The 19,175-nt window shown below is 48.0% G+C and overlaps 1 protein-coding gene across 7 annotated transcripts in view; it reads left to right on the top strand.

Annotated features, from left to right (window-relative positions):
* Nucleotides 1-1,894: 1,894 nt before the first annotated feature.
* Nucleotides 1,895-19,175, top strand: part of dok7b (docking protein 7b) — a 120,998-nt gene continuing 103,717 nt past the window's right edge. For 4 of the 7 annotated variants that reach the window (XM_059974126.1, XM_059974124.1, XM_059974123.1 and 1 more), the window contains exons 1-2: nucleotides 1,896-2,092; nucleotides 2,204-2,249. In XM_059974126.1, coding sequence (XP_059830109.1) covers nucleotides 2,039-2,092; nucleotides 2,204-2,249 — 100 coding nt within the window. In that variant the 5' untranslated portion in view covers nucleotides 1,896-2,038. Of the gene's footprint in view, nucleotides 2,093-2,203; nucleotides 2,250-19,175 lie in introns of all 7 variants that reach the window. The other 3 variants (XM_059974125.1, XM_059974127.1, XM_059974128.1) reach the window with 2 other exon arrangements.

Here is a 19,175-nt window from a genome sequence, read left to right as displayed (position 1 = left end):
CATAACCATCTCTTAGAGTTCACGGAGAGTGGTGTGAAAAGCAAAAAAAAATCCAGTGAGTGAGAGTTAAATTCCACCACGGACGGTGCCAAGCCCGGCTGAGAAAGGAGCAGGGTTGGGCATGGGGCTAGCAACCGCATCCCATAAAAATCCCAGTCCTACAGAAACACCAACAGAACCTCCAGACACCTCATCCCTGGGAGAGGACAGAAGAAGATGGGCTAAACCTGGGAAAAACTTGAAAGGACAGGGGACTGTGGTGAGCTGATTTCGACGGTGCATGCCCCAGCAGGAGTGATAGGCTTAAGTAAGAGTGACAGTTCTGTGAGTGAAATCATCTCATTAATGAGAGAGGTTAGATGAGAATAGTCTGAGTGGTTCAAGCTGACAGGAAGGTGACAGTAACTCCGATGACCATGCATTACAACCGTGGTGTGCAGAACAGCATCTCTAAGCGCACAACACATCAAACCTTGAAATGATGGGGGCTACAGCAGGAGAAGACCATGTACGCTCAGTATATTTGTGCGTGTGTATGTATATTGGACTCCGTGCATGCTCAGCATGGACTTTTGAGAGCTGAAGAACCTATCCCTCCAGTGTACCGTCCCAAGTTCTCTGCCTGTGACATCCCCCAGCAGGGCAAACTAAAGGGAGGATGTTTTAATTAATCTGTCCCTGGGGCTGAATTAGGTAGCTATCTGTGGGTCTTGGAGTTGGGCAGTTCCATCTGGGTGGACTGCCTGGGAATGTTCAGGGGGTATATCCATGCCTGGGTAGCTGTGGAAAAAGAACACGAGCATTCACAGGATGCTGAGAGGTGTTTTGAGAGAGTTGATCACTGCATTGTGGGAATAAATAAGGATGGGGCCACACTGGGACAGTGAGTTGTTTACTGTACTCTTTGCTGTTTGCATAATTCTGCAATGGACAGTCCCAAGCCTGGCTGTGAAAGGAAAAGGGTCAGGCATGGGGTGGGCAACCCCATTCCATAAAAACTTAGCGCTACAGAAATGCCAGCGGAGTTCCAAAGTCCTCATCCCTGGGGGAGGAAGGCTAGACCAAGAAGGTTGGCTACACCTGAAGAGAACACAAAAGACTGAGGACTCTGGCAAGGTACTGTCAGCGGCCTACGTCCCATGATAGGCTTAATTACGTGAGTTACTGTTTACCTGTGCTATGCACTTCACGTGCATTTTGATTTATATTTTATCTGTGGCAATATTTTGTTTTATGCGCTGAGTGTGATATACTGTATGTTTTGTGGGTCCGGAGGAACGTTGTTTTATTTGGTTGTACGTACCGTACAGTCAGATGGCAATAAACTTGGACTTGGACATGTTAGTTTAGTCCGTTTTGTTTTTGTTTGTAATGTGATTGTACAATGGTATTTGCAGTGGCTTGAATTTATAATAAATATAAATTTGTAAAACAAAATCAACAGTGATAGGTGGAAAAGGGAAAAAACACCAGAATCATCTAAAAGCATTGCCTCAAAAAGACATCATCCATCATTAAGGATCCCCCCTCTCCCAGGACATGTCCTCTTCTCATTGCTATGATCAGAAAGGAAGTACAGAAAGCTAAAGGCACTCACTCAACGATTCAGGAACAGCTTCTTTCCCTCCACCGTCAGATGTCTGAATTAATAATAAACCCATATACACTACCTCGATATTTTTTGCTTTCTTTTCATACCAATTTAATTTTAGTATATTTTATTGTAATTTATAGTTTTTGACAAATATTATGTCTTGCACTGTACTGCTGCTGCAAAACAATAAACTTCACGACATGTGCCAGCAATATTAAACCTAATTTGATTCTGCTTCTGAATAAAGTTCAGAGGAAGCATTCTGCTTTAAGAGGAGAGCCCTCCCTCACGCCTGGGTCCTGGGGGTGGAGCAGGTCGTTGGGGAGAGGCGTCAGTGGGCTCCAGCTTCTCTGCTGAGCGGTCCTGGTTGTGGAAGCTCAGATCAGCGAGCTATTTTGAAAGTGACCCTGAAAGGTTTGCAGCTGTTTACGACCATGACTGAAGATGACGGATTCAGTTGTCGCGGAGGGCCATGTAAAACTGAGAGACGGGAAAAAGGTTTGTGGGTCCGCCGTAGTGGAAAATTAAAGTTGTTGGCTTGAGCTAAATGGTATGTGCCGGGCTGCTCTGTTAACTTGGTGTTGTATTTTATTTTACATGAAACTCCAGTGGAAAAATAGATGGCTGGTGCTTCGGAAACCTTCTCCTGTAGCAGGTACTCGTCCATACTTTAACTCACTAACTATATTTGACTCGGGGGCGGGGGGGAACTGGCAGATAGTTTGTGGGGGGAACTTTTAAAGCATTTGCAACTTTTAAAGCTCCTTATTTAGACTGGTACACTGCACAACTCTTCTGGTTCTTGCCCTACATCAGTTGCCTCCTTTTTATGGAGGAACATATGTATTAGGGACAGGAGAAGGCCACTCTGCCCCAAAAGACTAACCCCATTCAATCAGATCAATGCTGATCTCACTCTAACCTCAACTCTGCATTGCTGCCTACCCATGCCGATAGAACACAGAGCAGTACAACACAAGTACAGGCCCTCCTGCTCACAGTGCTATGCTGAGCTAATTAAACTAGAAATTAAATGCCTAACTAAACTAATCCCTTCTGCCTATACAATGCCCACGTCCCCATCTAAGAGCCTTTTAAATACCTCCATCGCATCTGCCTCTACACCACCACCCTTGACAGTTCCTTCCGTGTGGAGTTCTTTTTTTTGTAATTTTTTATTGTTCATCATCAAACAAACATTTCCATAAGATGTATTTCAGGCATTGTACACATATATCATATAATCATATATATCACAAATCTCCACAAAGTATCTGAGGTATACGCTTATAGAAAAGAGTGGAAAGAAAAAACAAGCAAAAGGAAAGAACTATGTACAAGTAGGGAGTGATCTTTTTTTACAACAGATTCATTGATTTGTGAGAATAAAATCAGGCCTATGAGGCATTATGTAGTTAAACCATTTTTCCCAATATGAATCAAATTGTTCCAGCTTATGATTAACAGATGCTTTTATCTTCTCCATTTTATAAATGTCCATTGTAATTTCCATCCATGTATTTAAAGTTGGGCTCTCCTGTGATAACCATTTCCTAGTAAGAGTCTTTTTACCAGCCACCAACAGTATATTCATTAAATATTTATCTCTTTTCAACCATTCTTGAGGTATATATCCAAAATATATGGCCTTACTCTCTAAGGGTATTTCACATTTAAATATGTCTTGTAGGACATTGTGTATTACCCTCCAATAATTTTTGATAACAGGGCAGTCCCAAAAAATACGATAATGACTTGCATTTTGATTTCCACAATTTCTCCAGCAAACAGGGAGGTTACTATCATAATGGGATTTCTGAGAGGGTGTAATAAAATATCTTATCAAGTTTTTCCATCCAAACTCCCTCCATTTCTGTGAACTGGTACATTTCCACTGATACCTCCATATTATTGTTCATTCTTGCTCAGATATAATTATCCCTCCTCCCTTCTCCCATTTTGTTTTAATGTATGCAATCGAATGTGTTTTAAGATTTAACAACTTCTTATACATGCTTGAAATGATTCTACTACCGTTATCTGAATTATATGCTTTTCTAAATAGCTCTATCAAGCATGTACTTGCCTTGGTTACATTTTAAAGTGTCCTATTAACATATTGTCGCATCTGTAAATACCGATAAAAATCTTGTTTTTCTAATAAGTGCTTCTCTTTAAGCATTTCAAAACTGAACAGTGTTCCTTCTTTCATTATGTTGCAAAGAACTGTTATTCCTTTAGCTGTCCACTCCTTAAATCTAGCATCCAGTTTATTTGGTGCAAAATCCTAGTCATGTGCACACCATTCTGTGTGGAGTTCAAAGTAAATTTGGGGCGGCATGGTAGTGCAGTGGTTAGCTCAGCGCTTTACAGTATCAGCAACCCGTTTTCAATTCCCGGTGCTGCCTGTAAGGAGTTTGTATATTCTCCTTGTGACCACTTGGGTTTCCTCCAGGTGCTCTGGCTTTCTCCCACAATCCAAAGACTTACCGGTTGGTAGGCTAATTGGTCATTGTAAATTGTCCCGTGATCAGGCTAGCGTTAAATCAGGGGATTGCTGGGTGCCTTGGAAGGACCTATTGCCCGCTGTATCCCAATAAAAATATAAATACATTTATTATCGAAGTCTGTATACCATATACGACTTTGAGATTTATTTTCTTGTACAGACATCCCCCAACGCAGTGTCGGACTGTGTTGGTTGTTGACACTAAATGACACATTTCACTGTATGGTTTGATGTTTTGCTTTAAGTATGTCAAATAAAGCCTATCTATTAGTTCCCCCCCTACTCTGGGGAAGAAGACTGTGACCATTCACCCCTGCCCTGCATGATTTGATAAACCACTTTAGGGTCACTCCTTAACGCTCTTGTGCTCCAGGGAAAATAAAGCCCAATCGGTTTCTCCTTATACAGTAATTCCAGTCCATCCTTCGGTAAGGTCTTGTAGAACTGCCTTGCAAACTAAGTCTGTTGGTTTCTTCCTATTCAAAAATTTAAGTCCTGAGTTCTTTTTGCTTTTGTTTACCATTCTGTGGTGTTTTATTGTGAATTCAAACATCATTCTTTGGCTCTGAGTGTGTTACTGAAGGTGTATGCACCACCAAATAAGCTGCCTACTCTCCGAAGTGGATACAGCTGAAGCTTTGCAAGGTCTTGATCAGAATAGATTTGGAATATTATGAGCAATTTGAGCCCCGTAGCAAGGGAAAGATGTGCAGCCCTGGGGAGGGACCAGAGGAGGACCACAACAATGATCTCTAGAATTAGAGACTTAATGTCCAAAGAGCATTTCATGCCTCTACGTCTGTACTTGATGGACTTCAGAAGGATTGGGAGAGGATGGATCTCATTGAAACCTCCTGAATACGGAAAAGCCTGGATAGAGTGAGAGTGGAGAGGATGTTTCAATTAGTGAGGCAGTCTATGATCTGAGGGCACAGTCACGGAATAAAAGGGCATCCCTTTATAACTGAGGTGTGGAGGAGGTTCTTTGAACAGAGGCTGGTGAAATTGTGGAATTTGATGCCACAGAGGGCTGTGGAGGCCAAGTCATTGGGTGTCTTTAAAGAGAGACTGATGAACTCCTGATTGGTAAGGTAGGTGGGGTGGGGTTTAAGAAGGCGAAAATAGGGATAAAAAAAGTCAGCTATGATTGAATGGTACTGCAGGCTCAATGGGCTGAATGGTCTTATTCTGTTCCTATGTCTTATGTCTAATGTTATTGATAAAGTGTCTAGAACTGGGGTTCCCAACCTTTTTTAATCCCATGGACCAATACCATTAGGCAAGGGGTCCATGGACCCCAGGTTAGGAACTCCTGGTCTGGAATGATTAAGAGAAACTTGGCTGCATGGATTCAGGAGAAACTCAGCAGGCCAGACAACATCTGTGGAAAAGAGTACAGTCAGCGCTTTGTGTCAAGACTCTTCAGCAGGATTGGAGAGAAAAAGATCCAGACGAAGGGTCTTGCCCATAACGTCAAGATGCTGCCCGGCCTGCTGCGTTGTGTGCATTGCTTGGATTTCCAGCATCTGCAGATTTTCTCTTGCTTGTGCATGGATTCAGAATTGGCTTGCCTACAGGTAGAGTGCATTCTACCTGCTCTTTGAATTCTGTAAATGGCCTAGACGAGGAAGTAGAAGTGTGGATTAATAAGTTTGCAGATGACATGAATATCTGGGGTGTTCTGGATGGTGTAGAAGGTTATTGTAGGTTATATTGGGGCATTGAGAGGTTGGGACATTTTCTGGGTTGAGAATTGGCAGATGAAATTCAACCCAGAAAAGTGTTAAGTGTGAAAACTTTAAAAGAGCAAGCTTGAAGGTAGAATACAAGGTTAGTGACAGGATTCTTCACAGTGTGGAGGACAAGAGGGATCTTGGGGTCCAAGTCCTTAGATCCCTCAAAGTTGCCATTCAAATTGATAGGGTGGTTAAGAAGTGATAAAGGCATGTTGGTCGTTATCAGTCGGGGGATTGAGTTCAAGAGCCACGAGGTAATGTTGCAGCTCTTTAAGACCTTGGTGAGAGCACACTTGGAATATTGTGTTCGGTTCTGGTTGTCTCATTATAGCAAGGATGTTGAAGCTTTCGAGAGGGTACAGAGGAGATTTACCAGGATGCTGCCTGTATTAGAGAACGTCTTATGAAGAAAGATTGAGCGAGCTCGAGCTTTTCAGTTTGGGTGAAGGAGGATGAGAACTGATGATCAGAGACATAGATAGTGGACGGTCAGGGCAGGAAAGACTAATACAAGAGGACATATTTTCAAAGTGATCAGAGGGAATGTAGGAGGGATGTAAGAGGTAGGTTTTTTACACAGTGTATTTGTGGAGTGCGCTGTTAGGGGTGGTGGTGGAGGCAGATACATTAACAACAGTTAAGATTCTCTTAGATAAGCACAGGGATGCAAGTAAAATGGAGGGTTATGTAGGAGGGAAGGGTTAGATTGATTGTGGAGCAGCTTAATGGGTCAGCACAATGTTGTGGGCCGAAGGGCCTCAGCTGTGCTGTAATATTCAATGTTCTAACATATTTAGAAGATGAGATGGAGAAGGGTGTGAGGAAGCTTGTGAGGGGCAGAGTTTCCACACTGGCTCAAATGGGTTGAAAGGCCTGTTTCCGCTCTGTGGATAGAGTTACATTTGATTTGTGACAGCCCCCACCCTCAGCTTCTGCAGTTCTTCCGAGGTTTTTTTTGGCAAGTATTTACTGATTGATTTGAAAAGATTTTTAGAAAATCCAATTAAAAGCAGACAAAACAGTTTTAAGATTTTAATGCCAGTGTGTAACTAGACAGAGACTCCAGGCCTGACCTGGTTTGTGATACCAGGTCGTTCAGACACTCTTGTTAGGGTGCAGTTAATATCAGAAACAGGCAAAAGATGTCAGACCAAAGTGACGTATCACGTGTGGACTTTAGCCTCCCACTGAATGCAGTTCTTAAGATGAAGGACGGGAGATCTTACAGAGGCAAACAAAATTCTGAAAGGTATAGATAGGGTATGCAGGCTCATTCCCTCAGTTTGAGTGAGAATAGAACTGGAAGTATGGGTTTAGGGTGAAATACTTAAGGGGAATCTGAGGGAAAACTTCACTCAGAAGGTGATGCAAGTGTGGACCGAGCTGCCACAGGAAGTAGTGAACATGGGCTCGATAGAAACATTTAAGGGAAGTTTGGATAGGTACATGGATGAGAGGGTTATAGACAACTATGGGTCAATGGACTAGACAGAATGATAGTTGGCACAGACTAAATGAGATGAAGGGTCTGTTTCTGTGCTGTAGTGTTGTACCTCTCTGTGACCTGAAATTTGTAGCAAAAGCATAAACATCTATGAACTACAGCAATAAATAATTAGTTCAAAGAAAGGAGTAATGAGGTGTTGTTCAGAGATCTGATGGCAGAGGGAAGAAGCTCTTCCTGAATCATTGAGCGTGCGTCTTCCCGCATCCCCGTACCTCCTCCCCAATGGTAGCATTGAGCAGAGCGCATGACCCAAATGTTGAAGTTTGTTAGAAATGGATGCCACCTCTTGAAAATGTCCTCGATGGTAGGAAAGTTGTGCCCATAATGGAACTGAATGAATTCCATGCAAGGCTTATTGAGAAAGTAAGGAGGCATGGGATCCAAGGGGACATTGCTTTGTGGATCCAGAACTGGCTTGCCCACAGAAGGCAAAGAATGGTTGTAGATGGGTCATACTCTGCATGGAGGTTGGTGACCAGTGGAGTGCCTCAGGGATCTGTTCTGGGATCCCTACTCTTCATGATTTTTATAAATGACCTGGATGAGGAAGTGGAGGAATGGGTTAGTAAGTTTGCTGATGACGCAAAGGTTGGAGGTGTTGTGGATAGTGTGGAGGGCTGTCAGAGATTACAGTGGGACATTGGTAGGATGCAAAACTGGGCTGAGAAGTGCCGGATGGAGTTCAACCCAGATTAGTGTGAAGTGGTTCATTTTGGTGGGTCAAATATGATGGCAGAATATGGTATTAATGGTAAGACTCTTGGCAGTGTGGAGGATCAGAAGGATTTTGGGGTTCGGTTCCATAGGACGCTCAAAACAGCTGCACAGGTTGACTCTGTGGTTAAGAAGGGGTATGGTGTATTGGCCTTCATCAATTGTGGAATTGAATTTAGGAGCCGAGAGGTAATGATGCAGCTATATAGGACCCTGGTCAGACCCCACTTGGGAGTACTGTGCTCAGTTCTGGTCGCCTCACTACAGGAAGGATGTGGAAACCATAGAAAGGGTGCAGAAGAGATTTACAAAGATGTTGCCTGGATTGGGGATCATGCCTTATGAGAATAGGTTGAGTGAACTCGGTCTTTTCTCCTTGGAGCGATGAGAGGTGACCTGATAGAGGTGTATAAGATGATGAGAGGCATTGATCATGTGGATAGTCAGAGGCTTTTTCCCAGGGCTGAAATGGTTGCCACAAGAGGACATAGGTTAAGGTGCTGGGGAGTAGGTACTTAGGAGATGTCAAGGGTAAGGCTTTTACTCAGAGAGTGGTGAGTGTGTGGAGTGGGCTGCCAGCAACGGCGGTGGAGGTGGATACGATAGGATCTTTTTCAAGGCTTTTAGATAGGTACATGGAGCTTAGTAAAATAGAGGGCTATAGGTAAGCCTAGTAATTTCTGAGGTAGGGACAACTTTGTGGGCCGAAGGGCCTGTATTGCGCTGTAGGTTTTCTGTGTTTCTACGTAATTTACAACCCTCTGCTGCTTTTTCTGATCATCTGCATTGGTGCCTCCGTACTAGGCAGTGATGCAACCAGTGAAAATGCTCTTCACCGTACATCTATAGAAATCTACAAGAGCCTTTGGTGACATACCAACTCTTCTCAAAGTCATTCCGAAGCAAAGCCACTGGGATGACTCCTCATGACTGCATCGATGTGTTGGGACCAAGATAGATCCTCTGAGATGTTGACATCCAGGAATCTGAAGCTGCTCACTCTATCCACTGATGACCCCTCAACGAGGATTCTCCCGATGTCCCCTTCCTGAAGTCCACAACCAATTCCTTGGACTTCCTGGTATTGAATGTGAGGTTCTTGTTAAGACAACACTGAACTATCTCCTCTACCTCGCTCCTGTACGCCTCCTGATTGCCACTTCAGACAACAGTGGTGTCATCGGTGAATTTATAAGTAGTGTTTGACCTGTGTTTAGCTCCGCAGTTATGAGTGTAGAGGGGGTAGAGCAGTGGCTAACTACTGGACATTCTCTGTCCTGCTGTCCACTTTCAAAGTCAAAGTAAATTTATCAAAGTACTTAGATATCACCCAATGTACAACCCTGAGATTTGTCGTCTTGTGGGCGTTCACAAAAAATCCAAAGAAACAAAAAAAGCAATGAGTAATGAACCTGAGATGAAGGATCCTTCAGCCCATAGGTTGTGGGGAGAGTTCAGCACAGGGATGAGGGGAAATAACTGCTCCTCAAGCTGCTGGTGTGGGACCAAGGCTCCTGAAGGCAGCAGTGAGAATGGAGCATCACCTGGGTGCTGGAGTATAGTGCCAGAGTCTTGAGCAAAGTTTAATTAACACGGTTTGTGGATTGGACTTGTTACTTTGTGTAGTTCACGTTATGATGTGTTTCTAGTTGCTCCTTTCTTGAGTTTGATTGGGGTGGCCTGCAGATAACGAATGACAGATTGGGCTGAACTATACTGAATACCTGGACTCTTTCAATGACTTTGTGGTTGGGTGTTTTCCACTCCTTTTTTTGCTGTTTTTGTGATTTGTTATTTTTTGCTCACTGGGGGTTTGATGTTTTTCTTTGAGTGGGCTTTGTGATTTTCTTTGGCTGTCTGTGAGGAGTCAACAAAGAACAACTAAACAAGAAATCATTAAAGGGAAGATAGAGTATGAAAGTAAATTAGCACAAAATATAAAAACAGATAGCAAAAGACCAAAGTTCTGTAGGCTCTGGGCAGGTCCTGGCGGATTGGAAGATAGCAAGTGTTACACACAACAAAGGATGCAGGAAAAAGTCAGGCAACTATAGGCCAGTTAGCTTAACATCTGTAGTCAGGAAAATGCTTGCAGCAGTCATTAGGGAAGAAATAGCGAAGCATTTAGAAAGAAGTGGTTCCATTAGACAGACACAGCACGGATACAGAAAGGGCAGGTCCTGTTTGACAAACTTACTGGAGTTCTTTGAGGACATAATGAGTGCAGTGGATAGAGGGGAACAGGTGGATGTCGTATACTTGGATTTCCAGAAGGCGTTTGATAAGGTGCACAAGAGACTTATAAATAAAATACGGATGCATGGAGTGGGAGGAAGTGTATTGGCATGGATTGTGGATTGGTTAACCAATAGAAGGTGGAGAGTTGGTATAAATGGGTGTTTCTCTGGTTGGTAGTCAGTGGTGAGTGGGGTGCCACAGGGGTTGGTGCTGGGCCCACAGCTATTTACCATTTACATTGATGATTTGGAAGAAGGGACTGAGTGTAGTGTAGCAAAATTTGCTGATGACACTAAACTGAGTGGAAAAGCAAATTGTACAGAGGATGTGGAGAGTCTGCAGAGGGATATAAATAGGTTAAGTGAGTGGGCCAAGGTCTGGCAGATGGAATACAGCGTTGGTAAATGCGAGACTATCCATTTTGGAAGGAATAATAGAAGAGCAGATTATTATTTAAATGGTGAAAGATTGCAGCATGCTGTTGTGCAGAGGGACATGGGAGTGTTTGTGCATGAATCGCAAAACGTTGGCTTGCAGATACAACAGGTTATTAAGAAGGCAAATGGAATGTTGGCCCTCATTACTAGAGGGATTGAATTCAAGACCAGGGAGGTCATGCTGCAACTATACAGGGGACTGGTGAGGCCGCACCTGGAGTACTGTGTGTAATTCTGGTCTCCATACTTGAGGAAGGATATACTGGCTTTGGAGATAGTGCAGAGGAGGTTCACCAGGTTGATTCCAGGGATGAAGGGGTTAACCTATGAGGAGAGATTGAGTTGCCTGGGACTATACTCTCTGGAGTTCAGAAGAATGAGAGGGGATCTTATAAAAACATACAAAATTATGAAAGGGATAGATAAGATAGAAGTAGGAAAGTTGTTTCCATTGGTAGGTGAGACTAGAACTAGGGGACATTGCCTCAAGATTCAGGGGAGAAGATTTAGGACTGAGATGAGGAGAAACTGTTTTTCCCAGAGAGTGGTGAGTCTATGGAATTCTCTGTCCAGGGAAACAGTTGAGGCTTCCTCACTAAATATATTTAAGGTGCAATTACATAGATTTTTACATAATAAGGGAATTAAGGATTATGGGGAAAAGGCAGGTAGATGGAGCTGAGTTTACGGACAGATCAGCCACGATCTTATTGAATGGCGGGGCAAGCTCGATGGGCCGGATGGCCTCCTCCTGCTCCTATTTCTTATGTTCTTATGAGTCAAAGCTCAGGGTTGTATACTGCATACACACTTTGGTAATAAATATACTTTGAATCTTTGAAAGCAGATGAGCTGTCGTGTTTAATTTGCAATGGCACTTGTGTGCTGGACCCAGGACAAATCCTCTGAAATGATAACACCGAGGAATTTAAAGCTGCTAACCCTCTCCACTTCTGATCCCTGATGAGGACTGGCTCACGGACCTCTGGTTTCCTCCTGTAATCAATAACCAGCTCCTTTGGTGACAGCATTTGTGAAATGTCTCTCTGCGAGTGGGGTGGGTGTGGGGGTTGTAGATTTATCTCGGAGGGCAGTGAAATTGAGCTGCAGTACGAGTGAATCTTGTGAATGGATTAGGAATCTTTGAAGTGGCTGTTTTCTGCAGCTGTTTGTGTGGCAGCTGCTCTACTGGGCCGAGGGCGGGCGGAGGAACCCACTCCTGTTAGTCAGCACAGGCAGGGAGAAGGGCTGGAGGGAGGGGGGACGGAGCACTGACGGGAGGAAGAAGGAGGGGGCACAGAGGGAGTGAGAGGGGTACTGAGGGGTCAGGGCTCACAGCAGAAGAAGAAGCAGATGGAAGGGTCGGAGGGAAGGAGAGGAGCACTGATGGGCAAAATGAGGGATGGAGGACTGGAGAGGGAAATAGTAATGAAAGGGAGGCTGACTGAGGGAAGGAGGAAGAGGGTGGATTCTGGAAGAGGCAGGGTGAGGGACACTGATGGGGAGGGGTTTGAAATGAAGGAGACAGGGGCTGAGGGAAGGTGGGAGAGAGGCACTGAGGAAGGGACCGGAGGGGCGTGGGATGTATGAAGGGGACAGACTGAGTGAAGGGGGGGGGTGGGAGAGATAGAGTCTGGAGAGGCAAAATGAAGGAAAGGAGATTGGGGAGAATGCAGACTGCAGATTGAGCAGAGGGCGACAGGTGGAGGGGGAACAGTGGGAGGGGGATCTGGAGGAGGGAGGGAATGCGTGACCTGGGAGGAGGAAAGGTGAGGGGGCACTGAGGAGGAGGATGGCTGGGATAGGGGGACTATGGGGGGGAGGTGAAGGGATGGGTACAGAGTGAGGTTTGAGGAGCAGAGTGAGAGGAGGGGAAGGGCGAACTGATGGAGTCTCCCCTCTCCCATCATGAAGAAGATATGAAAGCATATACCAGCAGGCTGGAGGACAATTTCTACCTTGCTGTTATAAAACTAGGAGGGGAAGGGCGAACTGATGGAGTCTCCCCTCTCCCATCATGAAGAAGATATGAAAGCATATACCAGCAGGCTGGAGGACAATTTCTACCTTGCTGTTATAAAACTAAGTAATTCACTAGTATGCTAAGAATGACTCTTGACTTCTTATTCTGCATTGTTATTGTTTTACCTTCTGATCTGTATGAACAGTATACAGGACAAGCTGGTCACAGTATCTCATTACACATGACCATCGTAAACTGAAAAGGAACAATTGTTCGGGAGAGTATTGTAAGGGGTATAAGAGCCATGAATGAGGCAGGGCAGTTGATCTGTATTACTTTGTAATATCTACCCCTCTCACATGATTCTGATCAGTATATCCCTGCTCCTCCTCTCCCCTCCCTTGTCTAAAGACATCCCTTATCCCAATATGTCCCACCTCTGGGGATGAAACCTGGAGCGTAGCGGGTTGTCTCCTGTGAGTGACGTTCTTCCTTGTGACAGAGACTGTTCACGCTTTGATATCGAAACCCAGTAAAACAAATCCTTTACAGAAATGCAAATTGTTGGAAGAACTCACTGTATCAGGCGGCATGCATGAGAGGAGATGGACAGCTGTTGGATAGTCATCCAGATGAAGGGTCTGAACTCAAATCACTGATTGTCCATTTCTCCCCAGTTCCTCCAGTACTCCAGATCCAATACAATGTAGCGGTGTGCTACACGCAGCGCTAAAATTATGACACGGAGTCGGTAACTGCAGTCGAAGGAAAAAACTTTATTCGAAATCTTCAGCCTCACTTTTAAGCCTCCCTCAACCTGCCCCCCATGGCGCAGAGGCTCCAAAGCTCTGTGCTCGCAAACCCCCGTAGGCTATCTAATTGTGAGTCGGTTCGGATGTGCCAGGAAATGGGTCGCCACATAACCCCCCCCCCAGAACCGGCGATACACCCCCCAATGTCCACAGTCTGGGCCAGAACCTGCTTGGGAGGTCGGCCTCTGCGCTGAGGTGCCGGAAACTCGGCCGGTTGCGCCAGGTCCACATGGGCCGGTTTGAGGCGGTCCACCGTGAAAACCTCCTCTTTCCCCCCAACGTCCAGCACGAATGTGGACCCGTTGTTCCGGAGCGCCATAAACGGCCCCTCGTATGGCCGCTGCAGCGGTGGCCGATGCCCGCCCCTTCGTACAAACACAAACTTACAGTTCTGCAGGTCGGGTGTCGCCCGTGCTGTGAAGTGGGTATGGGGGCCAGGTTACCGAGCTTCTCGCGTAGTCTGCCCAGGACTGCTGCGGGATCGTGCGGATGCCGAGTAGGACCCAGGGAAGCTCGTCCGCCCAGTTGGCTCCTCGCAGGCGGGCCATGAGGGCCGACTTCAGGTGACGGTGGAAACGCTCCAATAGCCCGTTCGACTGTGGGTGGTAGGCAGTTGTGTGGTGCAGCTGAGTCCCCAAAAGGCTGGCCATAGCTGACCACAGGCTGGAGGTGAACTGGGCGCCTCTGTCGGAGGCAATGTGGGCTGGTACACCAAAGCGAGATATCCAGGTGGCGATCAGGGCTCGGGCGCAAGATTCGGAGGTGGTGTCAGTGAGCTCCATGCGACACTGGCAGGGGGCCCACAATATCCACATGAATGTGGTCGAAACGCTGGTGGGCGGGATGGAACTGCTGCGGTGGGGCTTTGGTGTGCCGCTGCACCTTGGCCGTCTGGCAGTGGATGCACGTTTGGCCCATTCACTGACCTGTTTGCGGAGTCCGTGCCAAACGAACCTGCTGGAAACCATCCGGACAATTGTCCGGATGGAGGGATGCGCCAAGTTATGAATGGAGTCGAAAACGCGGCGCTGCCAGGCTGTCGGGACGACGGGACGGGGCTGGCCGGTGGCGACGTCACAGAGTAGGGTCCTCTCACCCGGGCCCACGGGGAGGTCCTGGAGCTGCAAACCGGAGACTGCGGTTCTGTAACTCGGAATCTCCTCATCCGCCTGCTGCGCCTCTGCCAGTGCCTCAAAGTCTACCCCTTGGGAAAGGGCATGAACAGTAGGGCGAGAGAGCGCATCCGCCACGACATTGTCCTTACCCGAGACGTGCCGGACATCCGTCGTGTATTCAGAGATGTAGGACAAGTGGCGTTGCTGGCGGGACGACCAGGGGTCGGACGCTTTCGTAAACGCAAAGGTAAGCGGTTTGTGGTCCGTGAACGCTGTGAAGTGCCGACCTTCTAGGAAGTACCTGAAATGCCGGATTGCCAGGTAGAGCGCCAACAGTTCCCGGTTGAAAGCACTGTATTTGAGCTCGGGTGGTCGCAGGTGTTTGCTGAAAAACGCCAGGGGTTGCCAGCGACCTGCGATGAGTTGCTCCAGCACCCCACCGACTGCCGTGTTTGATGCGTCCACTGTGAGGGCAGTAGGGGCGTCCATTCTGGGATGTACTAGCATCGCGGCGTCCGCCAAAGCTTCCTTCATTTGAACGAAAGCGGCGGCGGACTCCTCATCCCAGGTAATGTCCTTGCTCGGACCCGACATCAGGGCGAACGGGGGCGCATGATCCGGGCAGCTGAAGGGAGGAAGCGGCGGTAGAAATTGACCATACCTACGAATTCCTGAAGGCCTTTGATCGTGGTGGGTCGGGGAAAGAGGCGGACTGCATCTACCTTAGCGGGCAGAGGGGTTGCCCCGTCTTTAGTAATCCTGTGGCCCAGGAAGTCAATGGTATCGAGTCCGAACTGGCATTTGGCGGGGTTGATTGTAAGACCGTACTCACTCAGTCGGGCGCAGAGTTGACGGAGGTGGGACAGATGCTCCTGATGACTGCTGCTGGCTATGAGGATGTCATCCAAATAGATGAATGCGAAGTCCAGGTCCCGTCCCACCGCGTCCATTAACCGCTGGAACGTCTGTGCGGCATTCTTCAGGCCGAACGGCATGCGGAGGAACTCGAAAAGGCCAAACAGGGTGATGAGAGCCGTTTTGGGGACGTCGTCAGGATGCATCGGGATTTGATGGTACCCTCGGACGAGGTCTACCTTGGAGAAGATCCGTGCGCCGTGCAGGTTTGCTGCAAAGTCCTGAATGTGCGGCACAGGGTAGCGGTCCGGTGTGGTAGCCTCGTTCAGCCTGCGGTAGTCGCCGCACGGTCTCCAGCCCCCCGTCGCTTTGGGCACCATGTGCAGGGGGGAGGCCCATGGGCTGTCAGACCGCCGGATGATCCCCAATTCCTCCATCCTCTGGAACTCCTCCTTCGCCAGTTGGAGCTTGTCCGGGGGGGGGAGCCGCCAAGCGCGGGCGTGGAGGAGTGGTCCCTGGGTCGGGATGTGGTGCTGTACGCCGTGCCTGGGCATGGCCGCTGTGAACTGCGGTGCCAGAACCGATGGGAAATCCGCCAGGACCCTGGTGAAGTCGTTGTCGGACAGCGTGATGGAGCCGAGGTGAGGGGCCGGCAACTGGGCTGCACCCAGGGAGAACGTCTGAAAGGTCTCGGCGTGTACCAGTCTCTTCCTGGGCAGGTCGACCAGTAGGCTATGAGACCACAAAAAATCCGCATCCAGAAGCAGTTGGGCTACGGCGGCCAGTGTGAAGTCCCACGTGAACTGGCTGGAGCCGAACTGTAGCTGCACCTGACGGGTGCCATAGGTCCTTACTGTGCTGCCATTCACGGCCCTCAGGGGGGGACCCGGTGCCCTGCTGCGGGTGTCGTAACTCGTCGGAGGTAAAACACTGATCTCAGCCCCAGTATCGACCAAAAACCGGCGTCCCGACCTTCTATCCCACACATACAGGAGGCTATCCCGATGGCCAGCCGCCGTAGCCATCAGCGGCGGCTGGCCCTGGCGTTTCCCGGGAACTTGCAGGGCAGGCGACAACGGCGGGCTTCTGCGCCCCACCGCTGGTGGTAGAAGCACCAGTGTTTATTGGGCCGGGGGTTGGCGGGCTCTGCGGCCGGGCCTGGACTGGTTTGTTGCCGGGAGTGTGGCTGGGAGATCTGTGCGATGGACGCCCCGCTCACCTTTTTGGCGTTCCACAGCAAGTCCGCCCGGGCTGCCACCTTCCGGGGGTCACTGAAATCCGCGTCGGACAGCAGCAGGCGTATGTCCTCGGGCAGCTGCTCCAGGAATGCCTGCTCAAACATGAGGGAGGGTTTGTGTCCTCCGGCCAGAGACAACATCTCATTCATTAAAGCCGATGGAGGTCTGTCTCCCAAGCCATCCAGGTGCAGTAAACGGGCAGCCCGCTCGCGCCGTGAGAGTCCGAAAGTCCTGAGGAGCAGGGCTTTGAATTCCGTGTACTTGCCGTCTGCCGGGGGCGACTGTACGAACTCCGCGACCTGGGCCGCTGTGTCCTGGTCGAGGGAGCTCACCACGTAGTAGCAGCGGGTGTCTTCTGAGGTGATCCGGCGAATGTGGAATTGGGCTTCGGCTTGCTGGAACCATAGGTTCGGGCGCTGTGTCCAGAAACCCGGCAGTTTCAATGAAACCGCATGAACAGAGGCGGCGGCGGTCATTTCTGGTCCAAAAATCATTTGGACCGTCGGGGTCACCAATTGTAGCAGTGTGCTACACGCAGCGCTAAAATTACGACACGGAGTCGGTAACTGCAGTCGAAGGAAAAACTTTATTCGAAAACTTCAGCCTCACTTTTAAGCCTCCCTCAACCTGCCCCCCATGGCGCAGAGGCTCCAAAGCTCTGTGCTCGCAAACCCCCGTAGGCTATCTAATTGTGAGTCGGTTCGGATGTGCCAGGAAATGGGTCGCCACAACAATATAAAGAAACTAAGATAAAGAATGCAATAATAACAAAGCACAATAGATATGAATACATGAGATAGCTTATATGAGTAGATTGATCATATGTCTATAAAGTGTACAAGGCATTGGTAAGGCCAAATTTGGAATATTGTGTACAGTTCTGGTCACCGAATTATAGGAAAGATATCAATAAATTAGAGAGAGTGCAGAGACGACTTACTAGGATGTTACCTGGGTTTCAGCACTTAAGTTACAGAGAAAGGTTGAACAAGTTAGGTCTCTATTCATTGGAGCGTAGAAGGTTGAGGGGGGATTTGATCGAGGTATTTAAAATTTTGAGAGGGATAGATAGAGTTGATGTGAATAGGCTGTTTCCATTGAGAGTAGGGGAGATTCAAACGAGAGGACATGATTTGAGAGTTAGGGGGCAAAAGTTTAAGGGAAACATGAGGGGGGTATTTCTTTACTCAGAGAATGATAGCTGTGTGGAATGAGCTTCCTGTAGAAGTAGTGGAGGCCAGTTCAGTTGTGTCATTTAAGGTAAAATTGATAGGTATATGGACAGGAAAGGAGTGGAGGGTTATGGGCTGGGTGCGGGTAGGTGGGACTAGGTGAGATTAAGGGTTCGGCACGGACTAGGAGGGCCAAGATGGCCTGTTTCCGTGCTGTGATTGTTATATGGTTATATGTTAAGTGACAATAGGCAATAATAAATCTGATTCCCCATTCTTTTTATTCCCTTTTAATTTTTTTCATTTTCTCTTCACTTTCTTTGTTCAATTCACACATTCCTGCTCTTCTTTCCCTCTCTTCTCCTTTCCCCCCTCTCCCTCTCTCTCCCTCTCTCCCCCTCTCTCCCCCTCTCTCCCCCTCTCTCCCCTCTCCCCCTCTCTCCCCCTCTCTCCCCCTCTCTCCCCCTCTCTCCCCTCTCTCCCCCTCTCTCCCCCTCTCTCCCCCTCCTCTCCCCCTCCTCTCCCCCTCCTCTCCCCCTCCTCTCCCCCTCCTCTCCCCCTCCTCTCCCCCTCCTCTCCCCCTCCTCTCCCCCTCCTCTCCCCCTCCTCTCCCCCTCCTCTCCCCCCTCCTCTCCCCCTCCTCTCCCCCTCCTCTCCCCCTCCTCTCCCCCTCCTCTCCCCCTCCTCTCCCCCTCCTCTCCCCCTCCTCTCCCCCTCCTCTCCCCCTCCTCTCCCCCTCCTCTCCCCATCCCTTTTTTCTCCTCCTGCTGCATGTGACCCAGAGGGCGAGCCTTGTTGAGATGAAGTATTCATTGTACGTCCTTTTTCCTGCGCTCCTTTGTGAACACGTCCAAGAGTCAGAGTCATAGAGCCACACAGCAGAGAAAAAGGCCCTTAGGCCTAACTTTCCATGCCGACCAAGGTATCATTTGCTCCTGTTTGGCCTATTTCCTATCTGTATACTTGTCCACATTCCTTTTAAATTTTATTAATGTATGTGGCTCAACCACTTCCCTTGGGCATTTCATTCCATATATTAACCATCCTCTGGGTGGAAAAAGTTGACCCTCACATTCCTCTCCCCTTTCACCCTAAATCTGTGCCTCTAGCTCTTGATTCCCTAAACTTGGGGAAGAGATGCTATCTATGTCTCCCCATGATTTATACACCTCAAGAAGATCACCCCTCATTCTCCTATGCTCCAATGAATACCTGCACATCCTCTCTCCATAACTCTGTCCCTTGAGTCCTGGGCAAACATCCTCTGCATGCTTCCCAGCTTCCT

This window comes from Hypanus sabinus, chromosome 7 (genome assembly GCF_030144855.1).
Source record: "Hypanus sabinus isolate sHypSab1 chromosome 7, sHypSab1.hap1, whole genome shotgun sequence".
Lineage (NCBI taxonomy): Eukaryota > Metazoa > Chordata > Chondrichthyes > Myliobatiformes > Dasyatidae > Hypanus > Hypanus sabinus.
Note: the sequence above shows the minus strand (reverse complement) of the source record. Positions and strands in the feature narration are given on the sequence as shown.